This window comes from Eptatretus burgeri, chromosome 6 (genome assembly GCF_056783735.1).
Source record: "Eptatretus burgeri isolate ZD-2024b chromosome 6, Ebu_testis_v1, whole genome shotgun sequence".
Taxonomy (NCBI): domain Eukaryota; kingdom Metazoa; phylum Chordata; class Myxini; order Myxiniformes; family Myxinidae; genus Eptatretus; species Eptatretus burgeri.
In genome coordinates, this window is record NC_140966.1 from 114,332,814 (window position 1) to 114,354,663 (window position 21,850).

General features: G+C 44.4%; 1 protein-coding gene across 2 annotated transcripts in view; it reads left to right on the plus strand.

Moving 5' to 3' along the window:
- The first annotated feature begins 4,765 nt into the window (after window positions 1–4,765).
- LOC147025666 (uncharacterized) overlaps window positions 4,766–21,850 on the plus strand; it is a 37,803-nt gene continuing 20,718 nt past the window's right edge. Inside the window, exons 1-2 of one of the 2 annotated variants that reach the window (XM_085883686.1) lie at window positions 4,766–4,825; window positions 21,687–21,767. In XM_085883686.1, the coding sequence (XP_085739812.1) occupies window positions 21,697–21,767 (71 nt within the window). In that variant the 5' untranslated portion in view covers window positions 4,766–4,825; window positions 21,687–21,696. Of the gene's footprint in view, window positions 4,826–21,635; window positions 21,768–21,850 lie in introns of those variants that run through there. The other variant, XM_085883687.1, reaches the window with a different exon arrangement.

Below are 21,850 nucleotides of genomic sequence, written 5' to 3' on the forward strand. Positions count from 1 at the left end.
CATTGGCGAGAGGAAGGGTAGGACAACTGAAGACGAGAGTGGATACATCTGTGCATGAGAGAGAGCAAGCTTCTTTGAAAGAATTCCCAGCATGAGTTGATGTTGGAGAAACTAGCGATGTGAGACCAGTCTCGAAGTTTGATGGCTGCTTGAAGTCCCTGACAGTCGGCCTGAGTGAAATGCCAGACTCGACGGCGGTGAAGTGGTTCTCTGATAAATGCCAGAGAGATGTCCACTTTGACAAGCACGTGGTCAGAAGAACCAATTGGAGCGGATGAAGAGCAGCAGATACTTTCAGGGGAATTTGTCAAAATCAGATCCAGAAGAGATAGAGTACCATTGGTTGAGATCCGGGTCGGGACATTGACCGTTTGAGTCAGTCCCAATGAGTCGATGAAGTCTTTTGCTGAAGTGCCATGACAGGTGAGAGAGGTGCTCACACCCAGCCAACTGGCATGATGATAGTTGAAGTCACCACATATGAGGAAGAGAGAGTTTGGATGAGAAGATAGAAGATGGTCCATGTTTTCAGATAGTAAGGTGTAAATGGAGTCTTCACTGTTCAGTGGACGGTACAGTACACATATAAACATGAGGTGGGAGTGGAGGGAAAGCCATAGCCAGAGGTATTCCTGCGGGTGTGGGGGAGTGATGGCAGTGCATGGAGAGTGAGGAATAGAGTCTTTAAATTTCAGAATAATATCAGCTGTTTTCCTCTCCTGGGTTTCTTCTGAAGAAGTCCTCTGCTGTGTCGTGCATTTTTCAGCCAAGACTCAACCATGAGCATCAAGGAGCTTTCAAAATACTGAGCTGTTCGTCCAGGACAAAGTTGTGGAAAGGCACAGATCAGGGGATGGGTATAAAAATATTTCAAAGGCCTTGAATATCCCTTGGAGCACAATTAAGACAATCATTAAGACGTTAAAGACGCATCGTACCACCAAGACCCTGCCGAGATCAGGCCGCCCCTACAAACTGGATGGCCAAGCAAAGAGGAGTCTGATCAGAGAGACCACCAAGAGGCCAATGGCAACTTTCAAAGAGCAACTTGCCTTTATAGCAAAGAATAGTTACTGTGTGCATTTGACAACACTATCCCAAACACTCCACAAGTCTGGCCTGTACGGTAGTGGCAAGAAGGAAGCGATTACTCAAAAAATCCCACCTTGACTCCCGTATTAGGAATGCAAAAAACCACTCCAGAGATTCTGAAGCCATGTGGCAAGATGTTTTTTGTTCTGACAAAACCAAGATGGAACGTTTTGGCCAAAATACAAAACGTTACATTTGGTGAAAACCCAACACAGCACATCACCTGAAGAACACCATCCCTACTCTGAAGCATGGTGGTGGCAGTATCATGTTATAGGGATGCTTGTCATGAGCAGGGACTGGAGCACTCATCAGGATAGAAGCGAAAATGGACGGAGCAAAATAGACAAATCAGAGAGGAAAACCTGCTGCCCTCTGCAAGAAAGTTGAAATTGGGATGGAAGTTCCACCTTTCTACATGACAACGACGCAAAGCACACAGCCAAAGCCACACTGGAGTGGCTAAGGAAAAAAACGATAAATGTCCTTGAGTGGCCCAGTCAGAACCCCGACATAAATCCTATCAAAAATCTGTGGCATGACTTGAAGATTGCTGTCCATCAATGCTCCGCATGTAACTTGACAGAGCTTGAACAGTTTTGTACAGAAGAATGGGAAAATATTGCCCAATCAAGGTGTGCAAAGCAGGTGGAGACCTATCCCAACAGACTCACAGCTGTAATTGCTGTTAAAGGTGATTCCACCGAGTATTAACTCGGGGGGCGGGGGGGGGAGGGAGGGGCTTATCCAACCAAGATATTCTAGTTTTATATTATTCATTTATTTTCTGAAATTTGTAGAATTTGTTTTTCACTTGATTGTTGTGGGCTACGATGTGTAAATGAAGGTGGAAAATAATAGTCTGATTTAATGTAATTCAATTCGAGGCCATAAGGCAAAAAAGGTGAAGGATTTTAAAGGGGGTGTAGACTTTCTATAGGTCCTGCATAATCATATAGTGTGAGTGTATCGTGTAGGATTGGTATAATACGCCATATTTGTGAAGGGAAGACCTGTAATTGAATGAATTTCAGGGGAGAAACCAGGAAATGAAAACAAACACGAGGTGAGGTCATCGTGTGAACCTGCCATTCAAAACACCATTTTGGGCTGTCATTTCAAACGAGGACATTTTACAGCTTGGAGGGTCGACAAGCACAGGGAGGATTGTCCTGAACGGACAACCAATTCGAAAATGGCTCCGTCTATCCCACGACATCAATATTTCATTGTTTGAGGAACAATGCAGTTAACTGAACGAAGCTTTGACGTCATAGGGCAATGCGTGGGCTGCTTCAGTTCTCATCATTTTATCATTTTCATTGTCAGTATTATTCCTATTAATTTATAATATTATTATTTTCATAACAGAATAGCAAGTGCACATTGTTGGTGGTGGTATCTGTGTGTTGTTGTTGTTGTTGTTGTTGTTGTTGTCGTTGTCGTTGTCGTTGTCGGTTTGTCTGTGTGTTGTTGGTGTGTCTGTGTGTTGTTGTTGGTGTGTCTGTGTGTTGTTGTTGGTGTGTGTTCATTGTTGGCAGTGTGTGTGGTGTTGTTGGTGTTGGTGCGTGTGCATTGTTGGCAGTGTGTCTGTGTGGTGGTGTTGGTGTGTCTATGTGCTGTTGTCGGTGTGTCTATGTGCTGTTGGCGGTGTGTCATTGTGTTGTTGTCGGTGGTCTAGTTGTGTGTTGGTAGTGTCGCTGTGTGTTGTTGTTGGAAGTGTGGCTAAGTGTTGTTGTTTGTCGTGCAGCTGTGTGTTGTTGTTGGGAGTGTGGCCATGTGTAGTTGTTGGTTGTGTGTCTGTGTGTTGTTGGTAGTGTGGCCATGTGTAGTTGTTGGTAGTGTGTGTGTGTTGTTGTTGGTAGTGGTGGTGTTGTGTGTGTGTGTGTGTGTGTGTATGTGTGTGTGTGTGTTTGCTGTTGTTTGTGTGTCCGTGTGTATGTGCATGTGCGTACATGTCTGTGTACATGTTTGTACGTGTATGTGTGTGTGTGTATATATATATATATATATATATATATATATATATATATATATATATATATATATATATATACACACATACACAAACACACATGTACACACACATACCAACAACACACAAACAGACCCACCATCATCAACACACAGACACAACTGTGCATATATATGTGTGTGTACGTGTGTGTACTTGTGTTTGTATTTGTGTGTGCATGTCTGTGTACATGTGTGTGTGCGTGTGTGTACATGTGTTTGTATGTGTGTGTACATGTGTACATGTGTGTATATGTGTGTATACTTGTGTTTGCATGTGTGTGTGCCTGTGTGTGCAAGTGTGTGTGTGTGTGTGTGTGTGTGTGTGTGTGTGTGTGTGTGTGTGTGTGTGTGTGTGTGTGAGATGTGTGTGCATGTGTGTGTGTGTGATGTGTGTGATGTGTGTACGTGTGTGTACGTGCGTGTACGTGTATGTGTGTATGTGTGTGTACGTGTGTGTGTGATGTGTGTGTGTACGTGTGTGTACGTGTGTGTGTATGTGTGTGTGTACATGTGTGTGTACATGTGTGTGTGTGCGTGTGTGTACATGTGTTTGTATGTGTCTGTACATGTGTACATGTGTGTATGTGTGTATACTTGTGTTTGCATGTGTGTGTGCCTGTGTGTGTGATGTGTGTGTGATGTGTGTGCATGTGTGCGTGTGTGTGTGATGTGTGTACGTGTGTGTACGTGTGTGTACGTGTATGTGTGTGTGATATGTGTGTGATGTGTGTGTAATGTGTGTGTGATGTGTGTTTGATGTGTGTGTGTGTGTGTGTGTGTGTGTGTGTGTGTGTGTGTGTGTGTGTGTGTGTGTGTGTGTGTGTGTGTGTGTGTGTATTCATGTGTACGTGTCTGTATGTGTGTGTACTTGTGTTGTTTATCATCATTATTATTATTATTTTATTTTTTCAGGCCGATTATGTTCGTGGGTGTCATTATTAAATATTGATTTCTTGTAATTATATAAACGGTACATTTAAAATGAATGGATATAATTATTTATTAAAGGCATTCTCTCCTTGTCTCGTCCATCTTCTCGTTGGGACGTTATGGCTCGTCATTATGAAAACATGTTTGTGTGTGTTTCTTCATCAATGTGGATCTTCATTTTTGTTTAATGACAAACTCACAGGTGTGTAGAACAATCCAACGATCACGTTTCACTCCAACATCACGAACAGCCCACGATCACGACGAGTTGGTGAAAGGGACGAACATCTGACGCTTCATTAAAACTGAAAGTTAAACTCTGCCATTGGATCGTCTTGCCATGAGCGATTGTGACGATATTCGCCGCGATTGTGATGCTGTTCGGGTGAAAACGATTTCCAAACGAGCCGTCCGTTTCAGGGTGCGTCACGTGACACGTTTTCGGGGGTCCGCGAGTGCGGTACTCGAGCTCGGGCTCCTCGAGCGGATGGACGTGAACACCTCGTCGCATGATGGGCTGTCCAGGCGTGTTGAATAATTCAGAGACTATTTGAACTGCTTTCCCATGATTGCCTCGTCTCGCTCACTCAATACGATTTATTATTTAGGGTCAAGCGCAGAGGCATTTCCCCCAAGAAGCCCCCCCCACCCCCCCCCCGATGAAAACGGCTTGAGGAGGTCTATATAAACCGAGCTGTGCTCCTCTGAGTCCGATATCCCAACGTCGCACTTGTGGTGCTGCGGAGATCGCCTGCAGGTAGTGGCTCTCATTGGCCAGGTAACGAAGGTACTTCCCCGGTTACACGGTACAGGTGCAATGCGGATCGATTCGGTGATAGTTAATTCAACGTGAACAGGTAACTTTTGCAGCATTTGGATGGGTCACGTGATCGTGTTCACCACGACATTCATTTTTGTTCCTCGATCGTGAAACAAGCGATTGAGTGATTGTGATGAGTTCTCAACAGGTGCACACCAGGTGATGTCATCGTTGGGGCAGTTCATGGAACCTTGAGTGAGAAGTTCGTGTCGATTGTGTGTGAGGTGTGTGTGTGTGTGTGTGTGTGTGTGTGTGTGTGTGTGTGTGTGTGTGTGTGTGTGTGTGTGTGTGTGTGTGTGTGTGTGTGTGTGTGTGTGTGTGTGTGTGTGTGTGTCTGTGTGTGTGTGTGTGTGTGTGTGTGTGTGTGTGTGTGATGGTTTTACCAAACCCTCGTGGTGTACTGGGTAGGTTGTCCACTCTGAGTCTGGGAGGTTGGTAGTTGAAACCCCAATCGAGTCATCCCGAACACTTTATAAATGGTTCGTCGTACTGTTCCATTATTTGGAATTATTACTATCCCGTTGTCTGCGCAGAGGAAGACGAGGTTTTGCAAACACTTCTGTCTGCCTGGGCTGTAACGTTGTGACCATTCGAGCTTTTGTCATCAAATTTTAAACAAAGCTTCATGATGAGAATATGGAGAAAACAAATTAATAATTTTGTTGAAATAATTTTTTTCATTATTATCGTTGTTATAATTATAATTATTATTGTTGTTTGACCCTTTTTTGGTTCTATTATTTTTTTGCTCATCAAATGGTTGTCCCGTTCACAAATTTTTTAGGGTTGGAGCCACCCTCCTCCCCCCATTCCCCACCCCTCCATAGAGAATATTTTAATTACAATTGTGACATAATGGGTCACGTGATATGACAGCCATCTTGGATTAACCGCAAAAAAATGTACAGCATTATATCTCTGAAACCGCTGATTGGAAAAAAAACAAATTAAACTTGGCACATCTCATTCATCTCCCAAAGGGGAATAAGGTATTGCAAGGACGACGTCATCAGTGAAGTGGCACACCAGCCATTAATATTTTAATTGAAATCCTTGTTTACCTTCGAGATTCAGTGTTTATGTCCAGGCCGTAACATTATTACAAATTGAGCTTTTGTCTTCAAATCTTCAACAAACATTAATTATGAGATTGTGGAGAAAACAAATTAATAAAATGTATAGTATTGTTTTAACTGTCGTTTTCATCGAGTTTAGTTCAAGTACAAAGCAGGCTTTGCATTTTGAGATGCTTTCTACTTATTATTATTATTATTATTATTATTATTATTATTATTATTATTATTCAGTGTCCACGTACCTGTGGCTATCAAGATCACACAGTCCTACTCGAAGTCCAGGACTGTGTGCAGAGAAGATTCAATGGGTCCCATGCAGAACTCCACAGGGCCACTGATGCTGCAATCAAATGGCTCTCGTGACGACATAGTCAATTTTCATTGTCGACAAGATAACACAGAACAACAAGGTTGTCCACAAAGTCTTTGTGCAAATTTGAATTTTTATAACTTTTGATGCACAAATAATTAATAGACAAAATAAACATGGTGTATGAAAGCAAAAATCATCAAGTTTAACACCCAAGCAGCTCGGACTTTTCGGCTTCAACATAACCGCCATCCTTCGTAATACAGTACATCGTTCAATCCAAATTCAAACCAGTTGAAAACATGATCTCGATGCTGCTGAGTAAATTCATTAATTACCTCCGCCACCGAAGGTGAAGGAGGTTATGTTTTCACCCCAGTCTGTCTGTCTGTTTGTTTGTCTGTTTGTGTACAGGATATCTCAAAAAGTTGTAGACGGATACGGATAAAATTTTGTGGAGAGGTTCAGTGTGTGAAAATGACAAATTGAGTATATTTTGGTAAAGATCCGAATCCAGATCTGGATACGAGAATTATTTAATTTTAAAAGTGATTCTTCACCATTGAGAGACAGGGCCAAGAATGATATAGTACTGTACAGCATGATATTTCAAACATGTATTGGACCAATGGACCTGGTATGTTCTCGTGGATCAGGCATGACGTGGTGGAGGTGTGCGCTTTACCGAGTGCCCTTCTAGTGTAATTAGTGATCATCGCCTTAAGTTCATCCAATAGATGGGGTTTAATCAGTAAACAACAGTATGAGCAGGGGAGGAGTTGATTTATTTATCTAATCCGAGCTACCTGGGTATAATTGATGAGGTGATGGCTTATTGGTTATTCCCTCCATTCACTGAGAGATGTGGGTGGGTCTGTTTTTTTCATTTATATATTGACTGCTTTTCACGTTTGCACACGGTACATGCTTGGGAGCATTGTTGGTTTGCATTTCTGTCTGTGCGATCACTGATGATTTTCCAACTAGCGATGAAACCGGTCCAGCAGCTGAGGGGGTGTGTAGTATTGGGAATCTCATGTGTGTACGATTTGTGAACATCTTCATAGCTGTGGAGGAACTCTGGGAAGGGTTTGATGCAGAAAAGGGCTTACCTTGGTAGCCTTTCATGGTTGCTTTTTGCAGCTTCTTCGGCTTGAAGAGCATGGGAGGAGTCGATTTTTATATATATATATATATATATATATATATATATATATATATATATATATATATATATATATATATATGAGCCTGGTGTTGGCACAGTGGTTATGGCAGCAGCTTAGGATCCAAAAGGTCCTGAGTTCAAGCCACGTTGGGCCACTGAATTAATACACCAGGGGGTTGACTCAGCCTGTCATCCTTCCGAGGTCGGCAAAATGAGTACCAGTGTACTGGGCCGGTGTATACCCTGGTTAAAATAGGTGTACCATATCCCTGTATCGTAAGAGGTGACCAGGGTTGCATCAGGAAGGGCATCCGGCGTAAAACATGCGCCAAATCACTATGCGGATCATACGGATGATCTGCTGTGGCGACCCCTAACGGGAGCAGCCGAAAGAAGAAGAAGAAGAAGAAGAAGAAGAAGATATGTGTGTGTGTGTGTGTGTGTGTGTGTGTGTGTGTGTGTGTGTGTGTGTGTGTGTGTGTGTGTGTGTGTGTGTGTGTGTGTGTGTGTGTGTGTGTGTGTCTGTGTGAAAAAATATATGTTGTTACGGATCTGGAAACCATATGCATTCAACATACAGATGCCCCAAAAGTCAGTTATGTCGTTAAGTATGAGTGTAGTCAGATCCCCTTCCTTTTGTCTCGTGGGAGAATCAAAGGCATGCGTTGCAATTTCATTAAGTTAGGTTATTACATCTAACAAGCCATCCAACAACCATCCCATCTGCATGACCCCTTGGCCCATCACGATCCACCACCAACCAGCTGCCTTCTCGCACCCTGACGTGCCAAGGCAAGATCTCGCGGTTCCGGTTTCTCAGCTCCCACAAACGTTGTAACTCTTTCACGACGACCTTTGCAACATTGATACTGTTGCTCATCAAGTATGAACCCACATGGAAGAGTGGCTGGGGTTTCCCGGCAGGGGCCGTTGCAGCATTGATACTGTTACTCGTCAAGTATGAACCTGCATGGAAGAGTGACTGGGGTTTCCCGGCAGGGGCCAAGGCCCTGCCCCGGAAGGGTGGGCCATAGGACCCTGTCCAATCAAAGGCGGACAGCAAGGTGTGTTTCACCAAGGGCCCCTCCCCGTTGAGGGAGGTCGGTAAATCCCTGAGCACTCTCTGAGAGTAGAGTTTTGCTGGGTTTTTGCTGTTACGAAGGGGTTACGAAGGCTGTTACGAAGGTGTAGTAACAGTGGTTACGAGGGCTGTCACGAGGGTTGAGCATCAGGTCGTCGAGGCGACGAACGTGTCTCTGCTGGCCCTCTACAAGGAAGGAAAGAGCGACCACGACCCCCCTCCGTGGACCCCGGCCATTCACCACCCGAGCTCCGCCACGAACCACGAGTCCCACACGTGCGACTGCGGACCAAACCAGCGACATTGTCAGGTGCCGCAGCATGAAGTACCCCCTTTCTCCGATGGCCAGGTACCCATCCGAACTCTGACCCCCAGCTTGTCTCTCTCCTCAGCTCTGAGATTGCAATATATTGCAATATATCTGAGATTGCAATTCCAATAAATAACTCTGGGTTTCCTTTCATTTGTGTGTGTGTCTGCATGTGGGCCCGTCTTTAAGTAGAACTGAATAAGTGTTTTTGGATCATTGTAAATATTCCTTGCTTGCATATTCACGTTAAGTCTTGCTTTATGTCCGGCATGTGTGGTTGTTGTTTCTTGCTCGCGGCTTGAATATTTATTTATTAATTTTTTTTTTTTTAAACGGGCACATACTAGTTCACTGTAAATAAATCATCACAAAAATGTTCCCAGTCCGTTTCCGTCCCTTCTTGCATTGGTCCAGCATGGTTCGGATCTGAGTTTAGGCAGGGTTTTATCCCCGGAAATCTGACAATTGCAGCCGGGACGTCCTGGACAGACCCGCACGACTGCATCCGAGCCGGAAAGGTGGGTGGCAGAGTGGTAGTCGGTAGGTGTAATTTTACCGCTTCCGGTAGAGTGAATCCGGTTCGGCCAGGAGTTCCGAGGGCGTGGATCCCCGGTAGCCGAGACAGCTTGGTTACTTAGGTACATTGGATCTAGACAAAACAACCCTACGCCATGCGGTCGAGATATTGGCGTTCCATGGTTGGTTAAACGACCCGCTGGCTCGCAGAGTTATCCGAGCGAAGGCCTACAATTCCAGGGAGTCTGGGGGAGACGACGTAACCTCCCCCACCTTGTGGTCGTTCTCGCCACCAACCCTCGGCCCGCAACAATATATATATATATATATATATATATATATATATATATATATATATATATATATATATAAATAGATATGAATATATGCATAAATAAATATAGATATAAATAAATATGAATATATGCATAAATAAATATAGATATAAATAAATATGAATATATATATATATATATATATATATATATATATATGCATAAATTCTGTATATATTTAAATAAATATGAATATATATATAGATATAAATAAATATATATATATATTTATATATATGAATTCTGTATATATGTATATATATAAATATACATGTATATATATATATATATAAATATGAATATATATATATATAAATATACATGTATATATATATATATATATATATATATATAAATATGAATATATATATATATATATATATATATATATATATATATATATATATATATATATACACATACATATACATATATACATACATACACACACTTTTGATACAGTCTGGCATTTTGCCTTGCTCTCCAAACTGTCTGCCTTTGGCATCCAAGGCAAACTTCACAAATGGCTTGCTGACTTCCTCTACTCTCCTTACCAACCCATGATAATCAACAGAACCCTTTCATCTCCTCTTCCTGCCAAGGCTGGAGTGCCCCAAGGCAGTGTTCTGGCCACAGTCTTATTCCTAATCTTCATCAATGATCTGTCTGACTCTCTCGAAAATCCTCTTTGTTTCTTCGCTGAAGTTTCCACCCTCTGCCATGGCATCCCTCATCATTTAGACAGGTTGGTTGTGGCCTTTTCCCTCTCTTCAGACTTTGAAAAAAAATCACAACCTGGTCAAACACTTGGAATATGTCTTTCAATCCTGACAAATCTCACACTCTCACGATCTCTCCAAAAGGACCATCTTGCAAGTCTGCCATCAACTTTCTTCACAATCCTCTTGAGGAGGTTCAGTCATTCAAATTCCTCAGTCTCACTGTCAGTCATGATCTTTCTTGGGCAAATCACATTTTAATGTTGCCCTCGAAGGCCATTTGCCAACTGAGTATCCGCCATCATAAAAAGTCCTTCCTCGGCACACATTAACTCCTATCCAACCAAAAGGCCTTCATCTGCAGCTTGATCGTATTGCTCTCCCTTCTAGGCTGGCTCCCTTGCCTCACACATCTTGCTCAGCTTGATGCTGTGGAATCCATCGCCGAGAAGATTATTGGAGTCTTCCACGCTGAAGCTGAGTCTATGGGCTTATCACTTCGCCATTGCAGACATGTCGGTGGTCTCTCTGTCTTCTACCACCTCATTTCTGGTCTTTCACCCTCTGCTCTTTCCATCCTTTGTCTTCCCCAGGTTTCTGCAGGGCTCACATGGTCCACCATAAAATCCTCTTCTGATAAAACTATCAAAATCCAGGTCATTGCTCACCTCGACTAATTTGAACTTCCACATCCTCTTCAATGTCATTCTTCCCTCCACGTCTTCAAGACAGCTGCATATGACCATCTCAGGTCATCCCCAATCCAAAATTATGATCTTTTCTACCCTCGTTAACCCCACCCAAATCCCTCCTAATTTTCTAAAAAAAATTTCCTCCTTGGAGTTTCCTTCTCCATGCATGCATGTTTTGCATCCTGTTTTTGTCTGTTATGTCCTGATCGGTTCAGTATGCTAGCTCTTTCATGAGCCTCGACTCTGTTACAAAAAAAAAACATTATTTCATAATACATGTGAGCGCAAGTGTAATTCTTTTAAATAATAAAGCATGTTGAGCACTTGTTTCTAAAGATTCACACCTCAGTGATTTGCAGTTGCGAGAAAGGAGCAAAGTCAGGCAATTGACTTTTGTGAGGACCGACTGAGTCTCAAAATTGTTTGTTTAGGGAGGTACTCCCAATCGGGCCCACTCCGCCGGCGATCCAGGTGAGGTCATGCCACTCCACCCTTTTAATCATGGAATGTACCAAACGCTTCCTCTGAGGAAGAGATTGGACATTGGAAATTCAAGACATCGAGTTATTGGGATAAGTGGACCGGGTTTAAAGAGAAGGTTAGGATTGGTTGGGGTAAAGTCGGACATCCGACATTATTTTGGTCGCGGAAACAGTTGTCTGCCTACTTCCCACCTAGCGGTCCCACCTTTGGAGAATTAGTATGCTGGCCTTACGGGCCAATGGACTGGGGAAGCTTCTGGACGGGGATGAACTTCATAAAATAATGTTTGTTATGCCCCATATCATAGCTACAACACCCTTTGTAAATATGTTTTTTGGGAATTTCCAGATTGCGTTCGAAAGTATTGTGCATCATGAGAGAATGGGTAGAAGATTCTCGACACCTTGACAAAGGAAATCACCTTTTTGATGCATTGAATGTGGTTTAGACAAGGAAGGGAGTTGTGTGTTGACAAATGGCCCACCTGCCGTTGTCCTGACCGCAGGCTCGGGGCCGAGTTTTCCAGAGGGGGTTGGGGGGAAATTGTTTTGTGGATGCAGTCTCAGGGGTAAAATGGGGGTATCCCCCATTTTACCCCCGAGACTGCATCCACAAAACAATTTCCCCCCAACCCCCTCTGGAAAACTCGGCCCCGAGCCTGCGGTCAGGACAACGGCAGGTGGGCCATTTGTCAACACACAACTCCCTTCCTTGTCTAAACCACAGTTTAGAACAGAACAGTTATTTCATTGTATATTGTTATGTGGAAAGGGGGGGGGAGGAGATCCATAGCTGGACTGTGGTAAGTGTACCATGGTCCGCATGTTTCGAGAAGGTTAGATTGCCATGTAACAGGGGCCCGTCAGAGTACGGTAAGTAGTTTTGTTCCACATGACGGAGAGGAGGCAACGTATGTAATTCATAGACAAAAGAGTAATATTGAATGTGTAAACACCTCGTTTGGGCAGGGCCAGGTGGGGAATTCCTGCCATGAAAAGCATGTCACAAGTATGCCAAGTGTGTGCCAGCCATGGCGACGCAGTGTGCTGTGGAACCAGAAATGGCAACGGATGAATTTTTATTGGTGCCACCCTATGGGTGGGATGGCCCAGAGGAAGGCTCCACCCAGGTGGAAGAGGAGGAGGAGGAAAAGTGACCTCGAAAAGATGAGGGAGAACTCCACGTGGGGAGACAGGGAGGTGGCCAAATTCCATGTGCAAGGAGGAAAGGAGATGTCAGGAGAACTCCACGTACACAGAGTGGATAAAAGACAAAATGGGGGTGAAGAACAAGGGCATGGAGAGAGGACGAAGTGCAGGCCAGGAAGACTCAAATGCAGGGCTGGATTAAGGTCTTCGTAGGCCAGGGCCCTTGAGATTTCGGAGGCCAAATTCAAGTGACCAAAACGACGATTTTGAACATGAAATTTAATCGGAACAGACTGCGGTAAATGGCAATTTGTCCGACTTTCAAATATACAAGTACCTGTAAAATCCAATTTGGCTTCAAAATTGAGAAATGAACGATACAGAAAACAAATTCAGAGGAATGTATGTATATTCAATTTCCACCCTGCTGAAACACCTTATTTTGTGCCTTTTGGTTGGCAAACGACGCGATCACTTCGGAGAAATCGACCGTATTCGAAAAATCTGCGTTCCTATCTTGGCAGGGAGGATTCTGGATGAAATTATCTTCGAGTTCTGTGGAAAGAGTCCATTCAGCAGGATCAGGATTGAAACTACGAGCCGTAGCACTAGCTGCAGTTGTTTCAATGCTTCTCTTGTTGCTTGATGCGACGGTATTGGTATCATCGGCTTTCGAAATGTGATGCAGTGCGAGATCACTTGATCCCTCGACATTGACATCAGAAGACTCTGCATGCGCACATCCCATTTGCTCATCTCGACTGTGATGAGATGAAAATTTTTTAAGATGGATCCAGACAGTCTTTTTGTTTCTGTTTCACGCCTCTTCTTTTTGTCGCGTTTGCAAGTACCACTTTTGTGGTGCCGAACATATCCGTCGGCCATAGTCAAGAATAAAAAACGACAAATAAGAGCAAAACGAAGAACTGCAAGCATCAGGATGCTCGATAACTCACAGGAAAGCGAGAGGGTGCCAGAATGTTCATGCTGAGCGTGAACGTTACCTCACCCATCAGGCAGACGATAGCGGCGACGCCTGTGATTGGCTGAGTTGTGATGTGATCATATGGTTCCCACGTTTGCTGTCGACGATCACTGTGTCTGGCAGCGTGCCAGCCACCTTCGCTCACGGTGTGTACAGCCTTCCTGCACATGTTGAGTCACATAATTAAGACTGAAAAAAACGTCGTCGGAAATTTTCGTAGGCCAAATATTTTTCGTAGGCCAAGGCCGGGGCCTCACATGCCGAGTGGTTAATCCGGCACTGCTCAAATGGAAAGGACAGAGGGTCACGAGTCCTACTTGAAGGGCTGATCGTCGCTGGCGCTCCTCAAGGCAGGTTGGTCTAATCTCTGGCTTCCAAGGCGGGCTGCATCGAGTCCTGCATCTACACCACACATCATCACCTTCCACCCTGCACATCATAGACAATGGGAAGTCCCCACCTGCATTCTTATCTTGTTTGTAAAAGTGTGTTCTGTCAGGTCAGGTCAGGTATGGGAGCATGCGCCGGAGCAGCACGGCACTGCATCCACTTTCCGCCGCTACTCCAACGGGCCTCTGTCTTGTCATCCCCCAGGCAGATACCTGGCCCATCCCCATCTCCCCGAGATGCCGATCTCATTGGGTTCTGTGGCACCTACCTATGAACTTACACCTATAAAATAGATATGATTGAAACACAAATCTATACTGAAAAACCGAAAATGTCTGTTTGTCCACTCAATGAACATAAATCTCTGAGATCAATGCATCGTCTGTACACCAAGCAAAACCACACAAAACAAGAGTCCTGGCGAGGGTCTGCGAACTCCGATTGCTCTTTCTCGTTGTATTTTATCGAGCCTGTTGTGCTCATGTGAGTTATGCTGACGCGGCAGTTTGTCGTGTTAATATGCGGCTTGTCCCTCATGTCTGCAATTTCTTCATATTCCATGTTGCTGTTTTTGTTTGTCCAAAAACTGAATTCACCTTGAAGGTTTTTTTTTGTTGTTTGTTTTGGTGATGGCATATTTATTTTATTTCTTAAATTTGACTTCAGCTGAAACTTCACTGAGTTTTTCTTTTGTTTTGTGCATGGACTTTGTTCCATTTAAGAAGTTTGATGTACAGTATTGTGTTTTGAAAGTTCGTTTGCAAATGAAAAATTTATGGTTTTTCTTTTGCACAAGTACATTGTGTTGTTATTGCTAAAGTTTACCAAATTCATAACCGTCATTGTTTCGAAAGTTTTTATTTATAGGTTTAAACTTTATGATATGTTGGTATTTTCATTGTGTTTGTTTTTTTATAATCATGATGTTTTTGTTGGACTCAGAGAGCTCGTGTTCTATTTAATACTTATGTTATTACACCGCGGACGTGAAATGAAAAGCGGGGTGAAACAACCGGTTCATTTTTGTGTCTGTCCATCTGTCCGTCTACAGATGGCAGTTTATGATCAAGGAACAACTTATTTAAATTGAATGTTATGTTTTGGACAGGAATCTGACCATGAATCAGAAAACGAACCTGTAGTTTAACAGTACTATGGTTCTGAATTTGCCCCGATCGCATATGTGCAGAGAGGAGTGAGATACGTTATTTTGTTTTTATTTTTACTCTGTCTGTCTGGCAGTGAAATAAAATTGAAGATAATCCCCAAAAAGAAAGGAATTGTGTTTAAGGATGTTATAACGGACGCAAACACTGACAGAGAATATTATGTGTTCGGGACGCCCAATTACACAGGTGTTAGAGACAATGCGTCAATGACGGTAAACTTGCAAAATTAATATTTTGACACAAACTTTAAATCCTTTATTTTAATTTAACACAAAACGAAGAAGAAGAAAACACACACACACACACACACACACACACAGGCACACCTCTGCCTTCTCTTTGCAGTCTGCATCCTTCCTCCTCCTCTCAGCCCTCGACATCCTCCCTCTCTTCTGCATCCTATTCCTGCATCCTCTGTCTCTCTCTCCGTGCACACAATGCCACACGCACACAACTCCATGCTTTCACCCATGTACACCACAATGCATGCACACAACACCACAAAGCATGTACATATATGTGTGTATACTGTATATATATATATATATATATATATATATATATATATATATATATATATATATATATATATATATATATATATATATATATATATATATATATATGGTCTCAACACCATCAGGATTCTTCCAACCGCGTGACCTCCCCACTGCACCACCCCCTGTTTTTGATATCGGTGATTTCAATTGCCAACATAGGGATTGAAGTTACAACTACACCACAGCAAACAGTGAGGTCCTTTCTAATTGGGCCTCCCAGTCTGACTCACGCTTCTCTTTGATCATCATGAACCAGCAACTTTCCACTCAAGCTGCAGGAACACGATGACAAACCCTGATCTGGTGTGGTGGAGGGCGACAGCATTGCAACACCGACAAGACTGTATATAGATCACTTTCCATACTCCCACCACAGACCTGTCCTCATTAAGGGAGCCCCTCTATTCCCAACAACATCCCTTCTCTCGAAGAGATGAAATTTCCACAAGGCGGACTGGGACGGCTACAGGGAAATAACAGATGACAAAGCAGCCACACTTCCTCCACCAGACTCCCTCAATATTGAGGAGGCATAGCTTTCTATTTGTGATGGGGTCAGTATCACCTCTAAGTCCTTCATTCCCTATGTCTGCCACACAACATACAGTACATACAAGGCTGGGATCCAAAAGTGTGAAAGACTCTGTGATACATTGAGGCATTCTCCAAACCAGGAGGAAGCCTCTCAAGCAGCATCCAAGTTAAAGTCCCGATTGGATGACGTTCGCGAGTCACGATGGTGAGAAGCTGTTGAAAGCATAGATTTTACCCGCTCAAGCCGCAAAGCCTGGCAGCTAATGTATCGCCTTACTGGGAGAACAGCAAAAGGACAACCCTCCCGTGTTACTGCGGATTTAATTGCCCAAACACTCGTTAACAATGACAAATATCTGCAGCCAGATAAAGCTTTCAGCTACAATGTCAAATCCAAACTTCAGGAGATCTTGGCCTCAACAAGGAAGTTTCACCTGACTTGAAGTTGAGACTGCAATTGATAAGCTCAGGTGTGGTAAAACCCCAGGCACAGACAACATTAATGCTAAAAAGCTCCTCCATGCAGGCTCTTCTGTGTGTGTGTGTGTGTGTGTGTGTGTGTGTGTGTGTGTGTGTGTGTGTGTGTGTGTGTGTGTGTGTGTGTGTGTGTGTGCCCAGTCTATAAGTAGCAATTGTTTAAGTGCCTTGTACATTATTTGTATTTCTTCTCAATAGTCGGTTGAACTCTGCTCTTTGTGTGTTCCCTTCCCCCCCCCTCCCATTATAAATAAATCCCATGTTGAATGTTTCAGCACGTTTCTGTGTTTCTTTAACTGGTATAGCATGGTGCGTGTTGGGAAATTGGGAAGCGGAAAATTGTGCATTTTGACCGACGGACCTCGGTAACCATCCGCTCCGGTTACGCACGGTTCGAGCACGCTTAACGGTTCGTTCCACTCGAGCTCCGCCGAGGGTGAATTTCCCCGGTAGTTTGTATTTAAGTAAATTGAAATTGGCAATCAACCCTATCCCACGCGGTCGACCCATTGGCGATCTTCAGTGCGATAAGGGACCCATCGGCTCCGGAGTTGTCCGGGATGACGACCTATAAATTCCGGGTGTTCGGTGGAGCTGACTCTACTGCTCCATCTTGCGGTCGTGCTCGCCACCGAAACTTGGCCCCACAACAATATTGGGGGGGGCAGAGCGCAGACAGAGGAGGGGGGCAAGGCTGGAGAGAAGACAGTAGAAGACAGAAAGATCACTGACCTGCCTGCAGTGTGAGAGTGAGAGACCGAAATACTCAGCTTCATCCTGGGAGATACCAATGATGCTAAAAACCTTGGTTTTCAAATAGTGAAGCAGAGCTAGGTGTGAGGCAGGAGAACCACCCCAGAGGGGGAAGCAGTACTCCATCAGGCTGTGGATGAACGCTTTGTATATAGTTCAAAGCTCAGTTGTGACAACCTCTCTTCTTCTCGACTGGTTGTGGACCTTCATGTCACACTGCCTAGCAATAGCTGAAGTTCCACTGGTCTGGAAGAGAGCTGACATTGTAGCCATCCCCAAGGCAAATAGGCCGAAAAAGGACCCAAAGAACTACCACCCAATCCTTCTCCTGTCGGTTCCCTTTGAATTGTATGACAAGATTATCCTGAACAGGATTGAGCCATTGCTTGAGCAAGTTCTCCCAAATGATCAAGCAGATTTCAGGAAACACATGAGTACAGAAGATCAGGTGCTGGCTGTCAGAGAACATATTGAGTATGCTTTTGAGGCCAACAAGAAATGTGGTGGAGCCGGCTTACACATGCAAGCATGGAAACAGCATGAAATTATGATAATGATAATGAAGATGATGATGACTCGTGATCGATCTCTCATCAGCCTATGACATGGTATGGCTCCGTGACATGCTTCTCAAGCTATATAATCATCCTCAAGACAGATGTATGGTACAAGTCATCAATGAGATCATCTTCAACAGCTATTTTCAGGTGCTTTTCATCTGAACAAGGACACCGATTGACAACTACAAGTTCGATTGAATGGTACTCTAATTCCTTTAACCAACACACCGACCTACCTTGGTATTAAGTTGGACAGGGCCCTTACTTTACGCAACCATGCTGAGGATGTGGCTGGAAAAACGGCAGCAAGGGTCAACCTGCGAAGGAAACTTGCAGGCCATGACTGGGGAGCAGATTTCATAACCCTATGCTCCACCACACTGGCATTGGTGCATACTCCAGCAGAGTACTGTGTTGCTGCTTGGGGACAGAAGTGTGCACACAAGGAAGGTGGATGTCCAGCTTAATTCTGCCAGAAGAGTCATCAATGGCTGACTCAGACTGACACCCATCCACCCCAACCTGTCTTCGTTGGCATCCTGCCTCACCACCTCAGGCAAGAAGCAGAAATAAGACATACTGCACTTAAAGCTTCTGTTTATGAAGTTCATCCCCTCGACAACAAGATTCACGAACCACTGCAAACTCAACAACCCAAGAGTGAAAAACCTTTCAGCAGGACAGCCCAGTCTTATATTGAGGCCGACAGCTTAGAGAGCAGACAACAGTAACTCCTCTCAGAGTGGAAAAGGAGCTGAAGGTAGACTGCCACATCTGCCACCCATTTACACCTCTCCAGCTGGGTGTCGACTTCCAAGAAAGGAGTGATGCCACCTGAACAGACTGCATATAAGCATTGGACGCTTTAAGGCTTTTTTTTTTTTTTGTATACCTTGGTCGAGGCTCGTATGAGAGCGAACACACAACTCACAGCAAGGAGGCATGAGACAAGAGGGGTGGGAGTGGAAGGGACAAAACAGTGGGGAACAGACACATTAGGTGAACTGTGGAAGGGAGAGAGATGGGGATGGGACCGGGAACATCACAAAGAGAAGATGGACATTACAGGGACTTTCAGGAAGGAAAGCAGGATAAATGAAGGAAGTGGGCTTGGGTGGATTATCGGGGGTAGAAAAGATCGAGGATTTGGATGGGGGAAGATAAGAGGTGGTGGTGAACAGCTGTTTTGAAAGCCTGGAGGGAAGAATGGGAAAGAATAGAGTGAGGAAGGTTTTTTTTTTATTTATTTTTTTTTTTTTTTTGTATACCTTGGTCGAGGCTCGTATGAGAGCTAACACACAACTCATAGCAAGGAGGCATGAAACAAGAGGGGCGGGAGTGGAAGGGACAAAACATTGGGGAACAGACACAGGTGAACTGTGGAAGGGAGAGGGATGGGGATGGGACGGGGAACATGGCGAGGAGAAGATGGACATTACAGGGACTTTCAGGAAGGAAAGCAGGAGAATTGAAGGAAGTGGGCTTGGGTGGATTATCGCGGGTAGAAAAGATCGAGGATTTGGATGGGGGAAGATAAGAGGTGGTGGTGAACAGCTGTTTTGAAAGCCTGGAGGGAAGAATGGGAAAGAATAGAGTGAGGAAGTTTATTCCAAAGGCGGGAAAAAGAGGAATGAAAGAGTGAAGATGAGCAGTGATTCGTGATTTTGGTAGTTTTACCAGAAGGGGGTTGTTGGCGGACCTTGAGCGCCCTGTGGAAATGTGGTTGGGACAAATCGCAGAGAGAGAGCAGGGGGGGCAAGGCTGGAGAGGAGTCGGTAGAAGACAGAAAGACCACCGACCAACCTGCGGTGATTGAGTGAGAGGCCCAAAGACTCAGCTTCATTGCGGGAGATGCCAATGATCTTAAAAGCCCTGGTTTCGACAGCGTGAAGTCGAGAAAGGTGGGAGGCAGGAGCACCAGCCCAGAGGGGAGAGCAGTACTCCATCAGGCTACGGACAAAAGCTTTGTAAGTGGTCAGGAGCTCAAGAGGGCCGAGGAAGGACTTTGCACGACGGAGGATTCCCAGTCGGCGACTGGCTTTTGAGGCAAGGTTGGAAATGTGACTTTCCCAGGAAAGGTCATGGCAGATAGTGAGACCCAGAAGCTTGAAAGAAAAGACTTCTTCCAGAGGATTGTTGAGAAAGTGGATGGGGGGGTTTTGTAAACGGTCCTTTCGAAGAGACATAGTGAGAGTGTGAGATTTGTGTGGATTGAAAGACATGTTCCACGTGTTGGACCAGGTTGTGATTTTATCCAGATCTGCAGTGAGCGAAGAAGCTGCTGCTTGCCGGTCTGAGGGATGACAGATGGTACGGCAGAGGGTGGAGTCATCGGCAAAGAGAAATAGAGGATTTTCCAGAGAGTCCGAGAGATCATTATTCCAAAGTTTATTCCAAAGTTTATTCCAAAGGCGGGAAAAAAGAGGAATGAAAGAGTGAAGATGAGCAGTGACTCGTGATTTTGGTAGTTTTATCAGAAGGGGGTTGTTGGCGGACCTTGAGCGCCCTGTAGAAATGTGGCGGGGACAAATCGCAGAGAGAGCAGGGGGGGAAAGGCTGGAGAGGAGTCGGTAGAAGACAGAAAGACCACCGACCAACCTGCGGTGATTGAGTGAGAGGCCCAAAGACTCAGCTTCATTGCGGGAGATGCCGATGATTTTAAATGCCCTGGTTTCGACAGCGTGTCGCCGAGAAAGGTGGGAGGCAGGAGCACCAGCCCAGAGGGGAGAGCATGTATATCCAGAACCTGGCTGACACAGCAAGCTGTGATTGTGAAATGCCCCAAAATACAGAACACTTGATGGAAGAGTGTCCCATCCATCAGTTGGTAGGAGGTTGGAACGCTCTTGTACAGCTCGATGATAATCAGACCCGAGAATGGTTGAGATCTGCTGGTTTTACATCTTGAATGGCTCATGCTTAGAGCACACAAAGAAGAAGTTGTGCATCATTCGAAAGTTTTTTGTTTTTTTTTTGCAAACAAAATCGAGGCTCATGGAAGGCAAGTAAAAAGGCAATGGATTGATAGCAGGGCAGTGGGACACCAGGAGGAAACGATGAGAGACACACACACACACACACACACACACACGAAGCTACTCGAAGGTCGCGTTAATGGGAGTAGAAAAGATGACAGTGAGGATTGGACATGATAGTACACCGATTGTTTGAAGCCTTTATTGGAGATCCCAGTCATATCAGGGTTTATGGGAAGAATGGCATGGAACGGCCTCTGAATCTCGTTCCACATGAGGGAGTAGTGAGGAGTAAAAGAGTTGAGGCATGCAGTACACCTGTATTTTGAAAGTTTAACGAGGAGGGAGTTATGGGAAGAGCGTGTGCATCCCAGAAGATCTGGGGAGGTTCGTAGGACAAAGCAGAGGGAGGAAGACCAGATACGAGGCAGTTAACCACAGAGGCAACCAACCATGAAGCCACAGGTCCTCCTCACCAGAGATCCAAATACAGTACATATTTGCTCACAAACGTTTGTCACATTTTTAGAGTTTGTACTCAATAATTCATCGATATATCCTCATAACTGCTTCTCCCTCCTGCCCAGAGACACCACGATGAAGCTTCATGCTTTCCTGCTCACCTGTGCCCTCGCCACGTCACAGAGGGGCAGCTGTCTACCTGCCAGGTAAACACCCCGTCTGTGCCTTAATGATCGATTAACAAATGAAATTAACATATAAATGAACAATTGCTTTTGTCCACCCTACA